This window comes from Myxocyprinus asiaticus, chromosome 30 (genome assembly GCF_019703515.2).
Source record: "Myxocyprinus asiaticus isolate MX2 ecotype Aquarium Trade chromosome 30, UBuf_Myxa_2, whole genome shotgun sequence".
Lineage (NCBI taxonomy): Eukaryota > Metazoa > Chordata > Actinopteri > Cypriniformes > Catostomidae > Myxocyprinus > Myxocyprinus asiaticus.
In genome coordinates this window covers 14,005,936-14,022,254 of record NC_059373.1, presented here as the reverse complement: position 1 = coordinate 14,022,254, position 16,319 = coordinate 14,005,936, and the positions used below count along the sequence as shown (strand labels likewise).

The 16,319-nt window shown below is 39.1% G+C and overlaps 1 protein-coding gene across 1 annotated transcript; it reads left to right on the top strand.

Annotated features, from left to right (window-relative positions):
- Positions 1-537: 537 nt before the first annotated feature.
- Positions 538-14,872, top strand: LOC127421645 (E3 ubiquitin-protein ligase TRIM71-like). Its single transcript, XM_051664775.1, is given in 6 exon segments — positions 538-559; positions 1,655-1,869; positions 1,871-2,239; positions 9,140-9,307; positions 10,820-10,954; positions 12,070-14,872. Coding segments are annotated over 6 exon segments (2,364 nt in total). The 3' UTR covers positions 13,525-14,872.
- Positions 14,873-16,319: the final 1,447 nt, after the last annotated feature.

Genomic DNA, 16,319 nt, shown 5'->3' with positions numbered 1-16,319 from the left:
ATGCGAATTTCTAATATTTTCATTATTTGTAATTAATTTGTTTTGAAGTTTGTAAAATATACAGTAATATTTCAGAATTTGTATGTTTAAATAGTGTAGCACATAATGCACAAATGATTCAAGAGGCAGTATACATTTAAATAAAAAAAGACACTATTTGTCTATTGCTACATGAAACGTTAAAGCAAACACTTTTGTTAAAAAAATTTTTTTTACCTTTTTAGCATTAAACATTTTAGCCTATTTCAATTTTAAAACATAAAAGAATAAACAAATCTAATACAAATTGATTTACAAGTTAAATTTACAAGTTAATTTATTTTTTTTACTTAATTTGGCCTATTGACGACTGGCTATTTGTTAAATTCCAGACGGGCATACAGTTGTTTTTAATTGTTGTAATACATTTAATTGTATGGTTTCCTCGAGAGAGAGAGAGAGAGAGAGAGAGAGAGAGAGAGAGAGAGAGAGAGAGAGAGAGATCATTTAATTGCGTAGCCTAAATAATTTCGTATACACAGACAAATTGTTCATGGAATGTTTCGTTCTTCCTTTACGGGTATGATGCTTATAAATAATCACAACGATAAATACGTATTACTTCTAAATTAATTCGTGGTTTATAGATCGTGTACGTTGTATATTAGCACGCCTTTCACATATGGTACTGTCACCGGCGACCACACATTTGTGTTTCTCTCCCCCCCCCTCACTCTCTCGCACGTACCACACGCTGAGCCCCCTCCTTCTTTACCAAACCCCCTAAACTTGTTCAGCCGGAAGTGCGATTAGCTCTAGTCTAAAGCATGAAAGTTTTATCACTTCTCTCACGGAATTAAGCAGATTTGTGGGGTGGGTGGCGCGCATCTTCATATTTGAGTGCTCGTTCCGTACGGTCGAAGTGTTTTTTAATTTTTTTATTTAAAGGATAAAGTGGGCGTTCTGCGCGCGCGCATGCTGCACGGATGATCAGCGCGTGCTGCCCTGCTGAACGCTGGTGGGGGCTCATACTTAAAGAGGAAACGTTTCTCTACCTCAACACTGATTCGATCACAGCTGGAACATAAGACAATACTTACACCGAGGAGCATAATGAAGCAAGAGCGGAATCAGAGCAAAAAGTTGTGTGTTTTGATGGATATTTTAGTTTTTTGGATGTAACATCAGATATCATTAATTTTGAGCATTGGGCTTCTAACGCTGTTTTTTGGTAACATTTTATGGACCAGAAATAGTGGAAGAAAAAGAAAGAAAAAAAAAACAATCTCTATAACGATGACTGGACAAATCGCATCGTGTCTACAGTTATTTTTATATCGTTAACTATCCATAAAAACTATAGGAAATTGCCTGTTCGTTTGCGTATGAAAAAGTGTTAAATGTTCCAGACTAAACCATTTGTAGCATAGCAAAATTCGCTGCTGTGTTTATCATTTTAATTGAATAGGCTATCTTTGAAGAGAAAGATAAAAAGAGTTATAGTGAAATCACTGTATTTATTTATTATTATTATTATTTTATTGTTTTTATTTGTGTCTTTGCCTAATTTTAAAAAGATTGGACAGTCCATTGTGGCCAAAATAAAGGAATATGTTGCTGTAATGACCCAGAAGAAGCTGTAATGATTTAGTTCACCGTGGTTCGGCTGCATAAGTCTTCTTCCCTGGACTCGGACCTGCAGAGGTGTCCAATTTGTCAGGAGCTCTGCGGCAGACCCTCCGCACCAGCATCCTCCTGTTCATCTCAGACCTCAAACTCAACATCAGAGTTTCGGACGTTCCACGTCACGCGTTCTGCTGCCAGTGTTTGAGGGCCAGGCACAGCCCCGGGGAGCTGCTCGACCTCCGCTGTCCCACATGCAAAAAAAACGGTACTCATGTCCGAGGCTGGGTTTGACTCCATTTGCTCTATGAATCTGCTTCTCAGCAGACTCCTTGATGCGGAGGATAATGGAGATAACGACGGGCGATGCGCTGGTTTCTCAAACTCGCAGTGCAGCTCCTGCGATGAGGGGAACCTGGCGAGCTCCTACTGCCTGGACTGTCAGGAGTACCTGTGTGTTAACTGCGTGCGCGCTCACCAGCGGGTGCGCCTCACCAAAGATCACCTCATGGCGGAGAAGACACAAGCAATGAACCGTGCAGGTGTGAAGCTCGAGCTCCCAAACGGCCCCAACTCAAACCCTACATTATTACCCTATCTTCAGGACTGGGCTAAATGCCAGCAACATGTCAATGAGGTTAGTGGTTAAAAAAATCTCGTTTAAATTGTAAAAAAACAGTTTAATAAAATAATGTAGGGAAACATTTGTATCATAATTCAGTGCAGTCCCATTCACTGAAAATAAATATTTTGCCTCACACTTTTTAAGTAAATTCTACTTATGGTCATATTTATGTCAGCATAACTAGAAAACCTTTGTTAGATATACACAAGTGTATCAGTTCGTTCAAATTTATTTACTTAAAACTTATTTGTGTGACATCCCTTTTTATCAACTAATAGCACTTTGTTTCAAACTAACGTCTATATTATTATTTTTTACTTTAATATGCTCTTAAGAAAATAATGACTTAGATCAGTCATTAAACTTGATTCGCCAAAGAAATGCAGATTAAGCTGCACTTTAGCTATGCATATTTACATGTTCAAGGCAGAATGACTATGATTGAACAGGATCCATATTCACCAAAGGTAACACAAATCACCCAAATGGTGACTTTACACGAAACAGCTATTTAAAGTTAATTAAATAAATAAATAAACATCAATAATACTAAAAATAGCTAAAATCTCAATATCAATTAATTAAATGCCCTTAAAAGTTACTTTTGACCAAACAAACATACTTAATTTATTCAAGCGAAAGGGTTTATGGATATTCTCCACAATATCTGTTCTGTACTTGATCGTTTGAGTTAATACATAAAAAATTAATTTTATGGATTTTTAAGCCAAAGAAGTTCAAGGTAAATATGCACGTTTCTGAATAGAAGCTACTTAATTTCATACGTCATGGTTGTTTAGCCAAGTAATTGTTTTATTCAGTACAATTTTATAGCTTACAGTATGAGTAAACTTGTGTTGTTTCAAAGGCTTTCACTAGTCCACACAGGCACTTTGATCATCAATTTGGTCTTGGCGATGTCTCTTACAGGACAGGTCAGGATATCCAGTAATGTATATTGCCTATTAACCTCCCTTCATTCCTATATGTGTGATTTACTCATTGATTGTTGAGTTCAAAATGAGCTCCCCGAACAGAGGAACTCACACTGCTGAATCTACTTGTCAAATGAGAAAATGTATAGTTGCACTGATATGCTACTGATAAATATATTAAATAGAAAAGGAGGAAAAAGTTTGGATGGTTGTTGATTTTTATGTAGTTTTCTATGACGTAGATTCCTAGATAACTCACTAAACTACTAGTAAAGTTGACTGTTGATGTCATCTTTGACTTTTTATTTTATTTTTTTACTTAAACCCTTTTCATCTGTAGATTACTTTGCTCACTAGCTTAGATCTTCTCCCATCACTGTGAGACTTTTTGTGTGTCTCTGTGCATTTATTAATGTTTAATGTCAGATCATTTGGAGCTGTAACATCTGCCAGGTTTATTTAAAAGAGTATTAAGTTAGTCCTTAAGTAGTAGGGAGAAAAGAGGGCAATGGTGGTGGAAATAGGTCGAGGGAAATGTTCTGTGTTGGACAGGGGGGACCTTCTCTCTTTTATTTCTAGTCATTCATGGCACATTGAAAATGTCAAATGAATGCATTTTCTTAGTTTTCTTACTTGTATCCCAGGCAATCTATATACAGTACAATAACAGTCACATAAGTATATAGATGAATGAATAGATGGATGGATGAGGTATCTACACACATATACTGACACAGGTAATGTGATTCATTTGGTACAAATTGAGAGAAAGCATCGTTTCCTGGGTAACCCCCATGATGGCATCCCTCTGTGTCCTATGTCTCAAGTTGGGTTTAATCGGGGCCAGGGGACATGGGTCAGAATGTCACAAAGTATCAGCTGCACTGCATTATTTTAAAATGAACACTGTCCCTCAAAGAGGAACCCTCCTTACTGCAGGTATAGAGAGATTTCCTGAGAAGCAGTCCAAATACAGAAAGGTTCAGTAATAATCAGAACAACATTACATAAAAAGTTTGTTCTAATTCAGCTTTCTACAATTTGATGCATATGATCGCACAGAACGGGAAAGGATCTGTTGAGGTTCTGAGCTCTTCCTTCTTTGTTTGATTGTGTCACTAGATGGAATTACAAAAATAATGAGTGTTTTCAAACAAGTTCTCTCTCAACACAACCCCTGTCTGCCATTGCAACATGATCACACTGGAAGTTGGCTTGTTGTTTCCAATACTTCCGGTACCCTAGGATTGGGCACATTATGCCAATTCGACAAGGAACATCTCCTATCAGACCTGTTTGCATCGGCTCCTGCATGTTAACCTTCCCTTGTGGCTTGACCGGATGCGCATCAGAAAATAAAAAGAGAAAGTAATCATGTTCGCATAATCTGTTACAAACGCGATTCGTAGGTTGCATTTTTCCTCTTCACTGTATTACAGCCTGTACAGCTCAAAATAACTTGCTTCACAACTCGCCTTCAGGGCCCATCTGCGGACTTTACACACAGAAAATGGAGCTCACACGTGCCCATATGCCTAACAACACTTACTGCTATGGCCGCTGGGGGCAGTGTTTCGAATTTCGATAAGCTCAGGCTGATTTTAGCTTAAAACATACTGTTTCCCATTTCAATGCGAGAGTCTGGCCATTGATCAGAGAAACAGCAGTCAGATTGCCCACCCCACAACTCATGCCATTGTATGAGCCAATTTTGACATGTCGGGATTCTCAAGCAAACAGCAATGTTGTGATCCTGCCAAGTATCAGTGTTGATACTTTTTGGGGAAATCAATCTACAAATGCCTTACTTACAGTTGCCTCTTTGTTTTAAGCTTGTAAAAATTGCACACAGCAGCTTTTAGGAATTACGTTTTAAGCTCCAATAATGGTAAAAGAGATTTCTGTGTTTCTTCGACTGTCGTCTACATTATAACGTTCGGGTTCAGCCAACAATATACTTTGCTATCTCAGAGACATCAAAATCCCTGCTGATCTTGTCTGGCTGGTCCAGATGATGGTGCTTTCTGTGTGATATAATGGCTTTGTGCCTTAAGGGTGTACCTTTTTTCCCCCCCCTCAGTGCTTGGGGTGTTCAAATCAGCTGATATTGTGCTCCTCTACCTAACACAGTTGTGCCCTGTAGCAAGACCCATAATTGCCATCTGTTTCAGGAATGGTTAAAGTGCAGCTGAGCCTGTGAGATTACCCTCTCTTTCTGTTTGTATGCATTTGTGTTATTCAAGAGGAAAGTATAAAGCCCACTAATGCCATGCAAATTTATAACAATAAAAAGTATAAAATATATTAAGATAAAAATGTATTAAAGGAATATTCCAGGTTCAATACAAGTTAAGCTCAGTTGACAGCATTTGTGTCATAATGTTGACTACCACAAAAAATAATAATAATTTGACTTCTCTCTTTTTCTTCAAAAGTGTAACCACGAGACATAAGCAACATGCGTGTTAACATGATTTCAGTGGGATAAAATTGCTTACTAAGCTTTTCTGTGTAAACTTGTATCTTGTAATTTTACAACTTCGTTGCCATAATAACGGAAATCCGTAAACCCTAAAACGACCATAAAAACGAAAATTTAAATATGTAAGGTAGAATTTAATTACCTCAGAAGCTCTTCAAGTCTTAACTATCAGCTAAAAGCCAAACATGTGATACAAGTCACTGATGATGGATCGCTGTGGTAGGTGAAAAATGCATTTTAACAAGATGATGTATATAAAGAGTACATTTTCAGCACTTTCAAAATCGGCAATTAATTGCAATTAACTATGTGAAATCATGCAATTAACTGCTTAAATATTTTAAATGACTAACAGCACTACAGATAATACACGAGTTTTAACAGAAGAATTAATGTTAGTGCTTTTATAAAATTAAGCTTCATATTTTTGCCTTAAAACATAAAAACTGCCTCCATTCACTTCCATTGTAATGCTGCATTCCATTCAAAGTCAGATATGGGATATTCCTACTTGATATCTCCGATCTCTGACTGTAAAGGCATTACTTTGCAGATGCTCAGAAGATAACATGCAAGGAAACTGTAAAGCTCCCGTTAGCTTAGCAGGTGTTCGGCTGTCACCAGAGATGTCTTCTAGCAACCCAAATGATAAACAATGCTGCAGCACTAGCATTTGTGCTACAGGGGTACAATTATCAAAAGAGAGTATAATTTACCATGTTTTGTACACCTGTCTCTGCAAAAATGTGTTAAACAAGGTTTAATATCATGTAGGCCTAATGTAGGAACTTTGAGAAATTATTTTAATGAAAGTGAATGTTTATCACTAACTTTGCACATCTCCCTTGGTACCAACATGTTTGTGTGACATCATGCACCTGCATCTCGGCGAATAGGAGTTGATGATTTCCACACGAGTTTCCATGTTGAAAGTTCCATTGCACTTTTCCTAGTAGGAAGAAATTCAGACTTTCCAAGTTGAATAGAATGCAGCATAAGTGCCTACTTGTAACTTTTTTTTTTTTAAAGAAGAGGAGGAATGAGTAAAAATGTATTAAATTGAGCTTAACTTGTATTAAACCTAGAGTATTTATTTAAAATGTGAAAAAAAAAAAAAACGACATTTGTAATTTGTCAGCATAACACAAACTACATGTGTAAGGTATAATTTGCAGTCAGTCATGTGGTCATTATTGCAAATTAGGTTTGATTACCTGATCAAATTAGGTTGATCAGGTTTTGTGTCATTCTGAAGGGGATTATTTTGCAATTGTGACCAACTGACTGCACATTATTCTGCTAAATAGACAACTTAGTGCATTAATGGAAATTAAATATTTGAGGAGATCATGGAGTGACATACAAAATAATACAGCTATGCAGGAAATCAGTTGTTTGCGTCAATTATACAATTTAATGGTCATTGTAGAATGCTGTGATTGACCAAACAGCATCAGGTATTCCAGAGAGCCATGCAATAAATGTATATTGTGCATGGTAGTTAAAAAACATACACAAATGTAAAATTTTCAAACTGTTGAAATGGTTCACAGTTAAAATGGACACAATGCATGCAGCTCTTAAGACAGTCTTTCTTTGTAAGAAAAGGGACAGGAAGAGTGGGGGTATCAGCACGCTTCGTTAAACTTGCGAATATGGATGAGGTGTTTGTCTTTTGGTCCCTTTCACTATATGTTAAAGAGCCCAAGTGCCATCTGCCATCAGTGACTGATGGATTATTGATCCTACAGAGTTGACTCCTCTGAAGAATGAGCCAAGCTGACCAGGGCAGCACTTAAGAATTAAATGTGACCTTGTGCCTGTCCATGTTTATATGTGTTGCATGTTGTACTTATGTTACTTTAAAAAAAAAAAAAAAAAAGGAAGAAAATAATGACATGGTCTATGATACGAATGGAATACTAACACTGCTTACTGCACACTATGTTGTATATACTGAATATGGCAAAAAAAAAATGCCCATTATACACGGATGAAAATTTCAACAGTAGTATGCTAGAGTTTTGTCACATGATATTATTTAATGCATGTTCAATTCAGCTTCAGGTTCATTTGTTGCACTGGAAACAGGTCAAGTTGAGTGCATTCAGGGTTGGGTTACTTTTGAAATGTATTCCACTACAGATTACAGAATACATGCTGTAAAATGTAATTTGTAACATATTCTGTTAGATTACTCAAGGTCAGTAATGTATTTTTTCCCCTTTTTCTCCCAATTTGGAATGCCCAATTCCCAATGTGCTTTTAAGTCCTCATGGTAGCAGTGATTCGCCTCAGTCCGGGTGGCGGAGGACGAATCCCAGTTGCCTCCACGTCCGAGACAGTCAACTCGCTCATCTTATCACATGGCTTGTTGAGCGCATTGCTATGGAGACAGTGCATGTGGAGGCTTCACGCCATCCACCGCGGCAACCATGCTCAACTCACCATGCACCCCACTGAGAACGAACCACATTATAGTGACCATGAGGAGTTTACCCTATGTGACTCTACCCTCCCTAGCAACCAGGCCAATTTGGTTGCTTAGGAGACCTGGCTGGAGTCACTCAGCACCCCTGGGGTGGTAGCCAGCGTATTTTACCACTGAGCTACCCATGCCCCCAGTCAGTAACATATTCTAAATACTTTGGATTACTACTTCAGCACTGGTAGATTTTTTCACTTGTTTTGTCTATTAAAACTCTGTCAGTACAGTAAAACAATATACACATGTTAAAAATACATTCTCTGAAAAACCTAAATATCTTATTCAGTGTTGTTTCTAAAACAAGATCAATCTAATTGATCGTTTTAATGTTTATATTTTTACAGAAAAAAACAAAAATTATCATCAAGAATATGATTTTTGCCCTAATATCAAAGGTCTTACTAGAAAAAAATTAATTATGATCCAACGTGAATTTTCTTGATAAAATAATGATCATGCCTGGTAATATGTGCATGTAAAATGGCTAGAAATAGCATTTTAGCTTAGCATAAAGCTGACAATTTACACAAGGATTATTTCTATTTCTTCTGTTCCAAACTTAATTCTCTGTCTGCTCATATTAATGTAACACATGAGAAAGTGTTTCACCGCTGTTTAAATGCACTTTGAATCGCATCGTTTATATGAATAAATGTTTTCCATCTGAAAAGACTAAATATTAAATGAAACAAATGACAATAAAATGCAAAGTAATCTTTTCAGTAATCAAAATACTTTTTGAATGTAACTGTATTATAATTACCAATAATTTAAATTGTAACTGTAGTGGAATACAGTTACTTATATTTTGTATTTTAAATACGTAATCCCGTTACTCCCCAAAACTGAGTGCATTAAATTCTGTGCTTAAAGTAAATGTAAGTATACATAGTGAATACTACAGAAATAGCAAGTTAGCATACTTTTTAGAACATGAAATAGTTGTAGCACGTGTATGACTTTTTTTTTCCACATATTATCTCTTTTCTGTCTCTCTCACACTCTAGTTGTACTGTTTTTTCTGTGAGACGTGCTCTATGCCTGTGTGCCGTGATTGTGCTGCTGGTCTTCATATCAGTCATGGGTTGGTGTACCTGCAAGATGCCGCACAAGAGTCTCGATCACTTGCCTTCCAACTGCTCACTGTGGCACAGCAGGGACGACAAGCTTTACAGGTAATCTTTTCTTTATTTTTACATTAATGGTAGTATACACTCAACTTGGCTTTTGTTCTTATAACAGATTATAAAGTAATAATGGATAGATCGATGGATAGCTCTCCTCTCTAAGAGGTATTCTTCTAACTGGGAATCACAACTTGCATGGACCATATGAATGTCAGTAACTGCAGTGAATAATGTAGTTTGTGGAGTCTTACTCAGATGTAAAGCATTGAAAAGCCTTAGCTCCTCTTCTCCCGAGAGACTGTTCCATAGGTCATGGGGGTGGTACCTGAAACAGGAACAAACCAAAAAGAAAGGGGGGAGGTGATGCTCTAAACAGATGTTCTCCCCCTTCTTTTTTAACGAGTTAATGTCCAAGGATGCTTTGCATGTTAACACCATTACCTCAGTTGGCCTATAATCCCACCCTTTGACATCTGAGGTTCTGCTTTGGATGCTGAGGTGAAGCCCTCTCATTGGTCAATTTTATACTGCTTCTTTAGATAGAATGTTTGCATCCTGAAAGGAAAAAATCTTGATCTCTAATATTGTAATGTTTGTAATAAAACCATTCAGAGCCACTATTTGAAGACAACAGATGTAGCATTATTAATTTTTCATGTGTTTAACTATAACACTAAAAAGATCTAAGACCTAAAGCAGGGGTCGGCAACCTTGTTGACATGGAGTGCCATTTTTTATTTTCCTGGTCAATGGCTATGCTGCGCGTTTTCATCAGCTGAATGGGAGACTAAACACTATTAAAGTGTGATGAGATTCGCATGTGCAAGCCATTCGCGCTTCACAAGCTGATCAAACAATTTTGCCCTTTTCGGTGAATCGCACCTGCAAAATCCTAAAACTTTATTTCCAGGTTTAATTTATATTTTGACTAGACTCAGATTTTTGAACCACACAGTGTGGGTTTATGTTTTCTCTTTAAATCGTTTAATGTAATTTTGGGTGTGACTATGGTTTAAGGAGGGTGTACATGTATGCTGGGTTGAAAATCTCAAGGATTTATAGTGGTGTTTCCTTATTACATCACGTGTTGTTCTGAAAGCAAAAAGAAACAAATGAAACAATGTAGGCTGTCATCTGCACAGCCTGACCGAAGCAAAGCGGGTGCGTTTACTCGTGATTAACCGAAAGTGAAGCGCAAATAGCTTGCACGCGCTGCACGAATCTGTTGAGTATACTGCAGTCTCCTAACATTTTAACTTATAGTCTCCCATTCAGCTCATGAATACACACTGCATGATTATGAGGAAGGATTGCATAAAGATATAGATTGGAATGCAGGTGCGGAATTGTTTTATTTATATAATTCTACTCCTCTCTCGCCGTTGCTGGCGTGCCAGTGATTACCCCTCCGCATGCCAAAAGTTGCAGACCCCTGACCTAGAAGCATGTCTGTTTAAGTCCTAACTATACATGCAAGTTGTCTGTTCATGTTTACTGAAAATTAGGAGAGCTGAATTTTAAAATGCTCTTCTCTTTGTGTGTCTTCGCATGTGTGTGTAGGTTAGTGTAGAGAGGGCACAGGTTACAGCTGAGCAAGTAGAGATGAAGGCAAAGATGATTCAGACAGAGGTGAAAGCCATTATTCTCTGCCATAAAAAAGCCATTGAAGAACGGGAGTGTGAGCTACTCTGGAAGGCAAGTGTTTTGTATTTCTGTTTGTTGGAATGTGTGTTGTAACTGTCTCTTAAGCTATATTTCCATCAACGTTTTTTTATGCGCATTTTGGGATATCGCATAAAAACTGCTGGATGGTATAAAATCTCCAAAATGCACATAAAACATATACGCTCATGAGGTGGATACATTTTTTATCAGATAAGAAGAAATGTGCATAAACCATGATGGAAACACATTTACCGAATAAACTCCTATTGAATTGATAAGGAATAAAAGATGTACATCAAAAAAGTCATATGACTGAATAACTCGTTCATGACTGGACTAAACAGCAGACCAATTATCGAAATGTTGCTCAGGTCATCCGGAAATAAAGATGTTTAGAAAATCCAAAGCCTGCACAGAGCAAATAATTCAAATACAAACTTGAACCGTGCCAAAGAGCATTTCTGACACTTTTGAAAAATATGTTATAGATCCGCACGGTAAAGGCATAAGGATGGATGAATGCACACATATAGCCCTCCCAGAAATGTGTGACGTGCTGTCACTGCCAGACATGAGACAGTTCTTTAGTGTTTTGTCTGCATGCTCTAAACCATCAGTATTTTATTAAACACTCACGGTGGCTATAATTTCTCCGGAAGTGAAGATTTCGTTCTTTTGAACACATGGAATTAAAACGCTGCTTTATTTGCGATATTGATCGCAAAAACAATGCAAGTTTTTTTTGCATATGTTAAATTTGCAACTTGGATGGAAACCTAGCTTTTGTCTGTTACAGCTGTATGAACTCTGGACGTAATGGAGTATGGCATTACTAGCGACACCAAACAAAATTGCAATTTGTAACCAATAGCATGAGTTTTAAGCGGGACAACCTGTTTTGTCAAAATAATTCCAGATGGGTGGAGTGTTAAAATCTGTTTGGAAAAAAATCATTTTTGTAATTCTGTTTGGTGCCACTAGGGGCCTAGAAATTACATATTGCACCTTTAGAATACTTCTTTAAACGGAAGACAATTGTTCAAAAGGGTGTCCTTAAGTCCGGACCTTCTCAACTTCTTCATACCCTCTCAAATTTCCTGCATCTCATCTCACACTCCTTTTATTTTCCACTTATGTCCTCTTAGGTGGAGAAAATCCGTCAGGTAAAAGCGAAGTCCCTCTACTTGCAGGTGGAGCATTTGTGGCAACACCTGTGTAAGCTGGACTCTACTGTGATTGCAGTTACACAACTCCTGGAAGACGTTAGTGGCACTACAGGCGTTCTGGTGGCACGGGAGCGAATGCTGGCTCAGGCACAGGAAACTCAAGCACTACGTTCATTACTACATCCACAAGAGGATGAGCACTTCCTCTTTACCCCACCAGATTCAGCCCTGCTCCAGACCCTGCGCTCTCTCGGCCAGCTCAGTGCCAATGCCTTTGCCCTGCTCAGCACAGCCCAGGGAGAGGGTCTCAGATCTGCCTTGCGGGGAAAGCCTGCTACATTTACCTTGACGGTGAATGACCATGAGGGCCAGCGGCGACAAAAAGGTGGGGACCCTGTGTCAGCTGTAGTTCTGGCTGCTGATGGGAGTGTTTCTGAAGCAGATGTGTTGGACCATCATGACGGTACATACAGTCTGACCTATGTGCTCCAGAGTGAAGGGGAAGGCTTGTTGTCGGTGCTTGTCTGCAACAAGCACATAAAGGGCAGTCCGTTTTCTGTGCAAGTGACTGCCTTACGAACCTTCTGTTCGTTCAGTCTACCAGTGGCCACCTTTGGCAGTGAAGGAGAAGCAGAAGGGCAGTTGTGCAGGCCATGGGGTGTTGCTGTGGATGCGGAAGGGTTTGTCATGGTGGCTGACCGCAGTAACAACCGCATACAAGTGTTTGGGCCCAATGGAGAGTTCCAGCATGCTTTTGGCAGTCTCGGTTCACGGCCTGGCCAGTTCAACAGACCAGCTGGTGTGGCATGCGATTGTCAGCGGCGCATCGTGGTAGCCGATAAGGACAACCATCGCCTTCAGATCTTTACCTTCCAGGGTAAATTCCTGCTCACCTTTGGAGAGAAGGGTGCCAAGAATGGCCAGTTCAACTATCCTTGGGACGTGGCTGTCAACTCAACTGGAAAGATCCTTGTGTCAGATACACGTAACCATTGCATTCAATTATTTGGCTCAGATGGCTCTTTCATTAACAAGTACGGTTTTGAAGGAGTCCACTGGAAACACTTTGACTCTCCTCGGGGTGTCGCCTTTACCTGCGAGGACCACTTAGTTGTCACTGACTTCAACAACCACCGTCTTCTGGTGATCCAGCCAAACTGTCAGTCAGCACGCTTTTTGGGTGCAGAAGGCTCTGGAAACGGTCAATTCTTGCGTCCACAAGGCGTTACAGTTGACCGTGAGAATCGCATCATTGTTGCCGACTCAAGAAACCACCGTGTGCAAGTGTTCCAGGCAGACGGAACTTTCCTTTGCAAATTTGGTAGACAAGGGGAAAGTCCAGGCCAGATGGACCGACCCTCAGGTGTTGCAGTGACTCCAGATGGGCTGATTGTTGTGGTTGACTTTGGAAACAACCGCATTCTTAAGTTCTGATTGGCCAATTCATATCTTACATTCTTACACCTTGGAAACAGAACACTTTCAAATTGTGTCAGGCTCTCTGTTAATATGATGAGACCGTTTTAAAGGTGAAGTGTATAATTTCTGCACCACTAGTGGCACCAAACAGAATTACAAAAACAATGACTATTTTCAAACAGGTTTGGTAGCACTGCAGCACCATATTTTTAGGGAATCAAACTACAAATGGCTTAACAAATCTTAACATGTAAAAAAATTACACACATCACCTTTAAGGTTAACAAATGAGTCAAACTTGAGGGGCCAAATTTTGGAAATGTTCTCCAGATGTGATGTTTCAAAGTCTGTTATATATATTTATTCCGTTTTAGATTAATCTTGTTATTCTTTCTATAAACTGGTGACCATAACCCGTTAGATAGTGAAGCCACTATTCATCAGCAGGAAAATTTCTCTCCTGACTTGATAAGCTTCCGACTTGAAATCTTGAATGAGATGACTTAGAGCTAATCAATAAATGCTATCAAGTGTGGTTTGACTGCAGCTCTAAAAGGTCAGACTAGGGCATACTTTCATGTCTCACCAGTAAACTGTAACCTCTCTTGATCTCAGGGATTACTTGAGCTGTATGACTTTGTCTACCTCAGCATCTCACCAACCTCAGTAAGCACAGGTATGAATGTATTCCTAGAGGAACTGTCCTTTTTCAAAGAATATTAAAGAGAAAAATGCTTTACTTTTACCTACCTCAGTACCTTTATATCTATTTAATGATGCAAAAATATATATATATTATTCATAAGTAGATACAGTTGAAGTCAGAAGTTTACATATACCTTAGCCAAATACTTTTTAAAGTCAGTTTTTCACAATTCCTGACATTTAATAGTAGGAAACATTCCCTGTCTTAGGTCAGTTAGGATCACTTTTTTTTAAATGTCAGAATAATAGTAGAGATAAATGATTTATTTCAGCTTTTATTTCTTTCATCACATTCCCAGTGGGTCAGAAGTTTACATACACTTTGTTAGTATTTGGTATCATTGCCTTTAAATTGTTTAATTTGGGTCAAACTTTTTGGATAGCCTTCCACAAGCTTCTCACAATAAGTTGCTGGAATTGCCTCACACACTTTTTCAGTTCTGCCCACAAATTTTCTATCAGACTGAGGTCAGGGCTTTGTGATGGCCACTCCAATACCTTGACTTTGTTGTCCTAAAGCCATTTTGCCACAACTTTGGAGGCATGCTTGGGGTCATTGTCCATTTGAAAGACCCATTTGCGATCAAGCTTTTTAACTTCCTGGCTGATGTCTTGAGATGTTGCTTCTATATACTCGCATAATTTTTCTTCCTCATGATGCCATATATTCTGTGAAGTGCACCAGTCCCTCCTGCAGCAAAGCACCCCCACAACGTGATGCTGTCACCCCCATGCTTCACAGTTGGGATGGTGTTCTTTGGCTTGCAAGCCTCACCCTTTTTCCTCCAAACATAACGTTGGTCATTATGGCCAAACAGTTCCATATGTTTCATCAGATCATTGTTTATGGCGGTTTTGGAGCAGTGGCTTCTTCCTTGCTGAGCAGCCTTTCTGTAGTTATGTCGATATAGGACTCGTTTTACTGTGGATATAGATACTTGTCTACCTGTTTCCTCCAGCATCTTCACAAGGTCCTTTGCTGTTGTTCTGGGATTGATAAGCACTTTTCACACCAAATTACGTTCATCTCTAGGAGACAGAATGTGTCTCCTTCCTGAGGCTGTGTGGTCCCATGGTGTTTATACTTGCATACTATTGTTTGTAGAGATGAATGTGATACCTTCAGGTGTTTGGAAATTGCTCCCAAGGATGAACCAGACTTGTGGAGGTCCACAATTTTTTTTCCTGAAGTCTTGGCTGATTTCTTTTGATCTTCCCATTTTGTCAAGCAAAGAGGCACTGGGTTTGAAGGTAGGCCTTAAAATACATCTACAGGCACACCTCCAATTGATTCCAATTAGCCAATCAGAAGCTAATTGGCTAATTGCCTAAAGGCTTAATCATTTTCTGGAATTTTCCATGCTGCTTAAAGGCACAGTTAACTGGGGGCCTAAGTAGCTTTGTGGTAAAAGACGCTGGCTACCACCCCTGGAATTCACTAGTTCGAATCCCAGGGCGTGCCGAGTGACTCCAACCAGGTCTGCTAAGCAACCAAATTGGCCTGGTTGCTAGGGAGGGTAGAGTCACATGGGGTAACCTCCTCGTGGTTGCTATAATGTGGTTCGTTCTCGGTGGGGCGCGTGGTGAGTTGAGCGTGGTTGCCGCGGTGGATGGCGTGAAGCCTCCACACGCGCTATGTCTCCATGGCAACGCGCTTAACAAGCCACGTGATAAAATGCTCGGGTTGACTGTCTCAGACGCGGAGGCAACTGGGATTCGTCCTCCGCCACCCAGACTGAGGTGGATCACTACGCGACCACGAGGACTTAAAAGCACATTGGGAATTGGGCATTCCAAATTGGGAGAAAATGAAACAAAAAAAAAAAAAAAAGGAACAGTTAACTTAGTGTATGTAAACTTCTAACCCACTGGAATTGTGATATGGTCAGTTAAAAGTGAAACAATCTGTCTGTACACAGTTGTTTGAAAAATTACATGTATCATGCACAAAGTAGATGTCCTAAACAACTTGCCAAAACTATAGTTTGCCAATATGAAATCTGTGGAGTGATTAAAACATTTGTTTTAATGACAACCTAAGTGTACGTAAACTTCTGACTTCAACTGTAGTTTGTTGTTATTTGCACAGGGGTTTGTGTACAAAC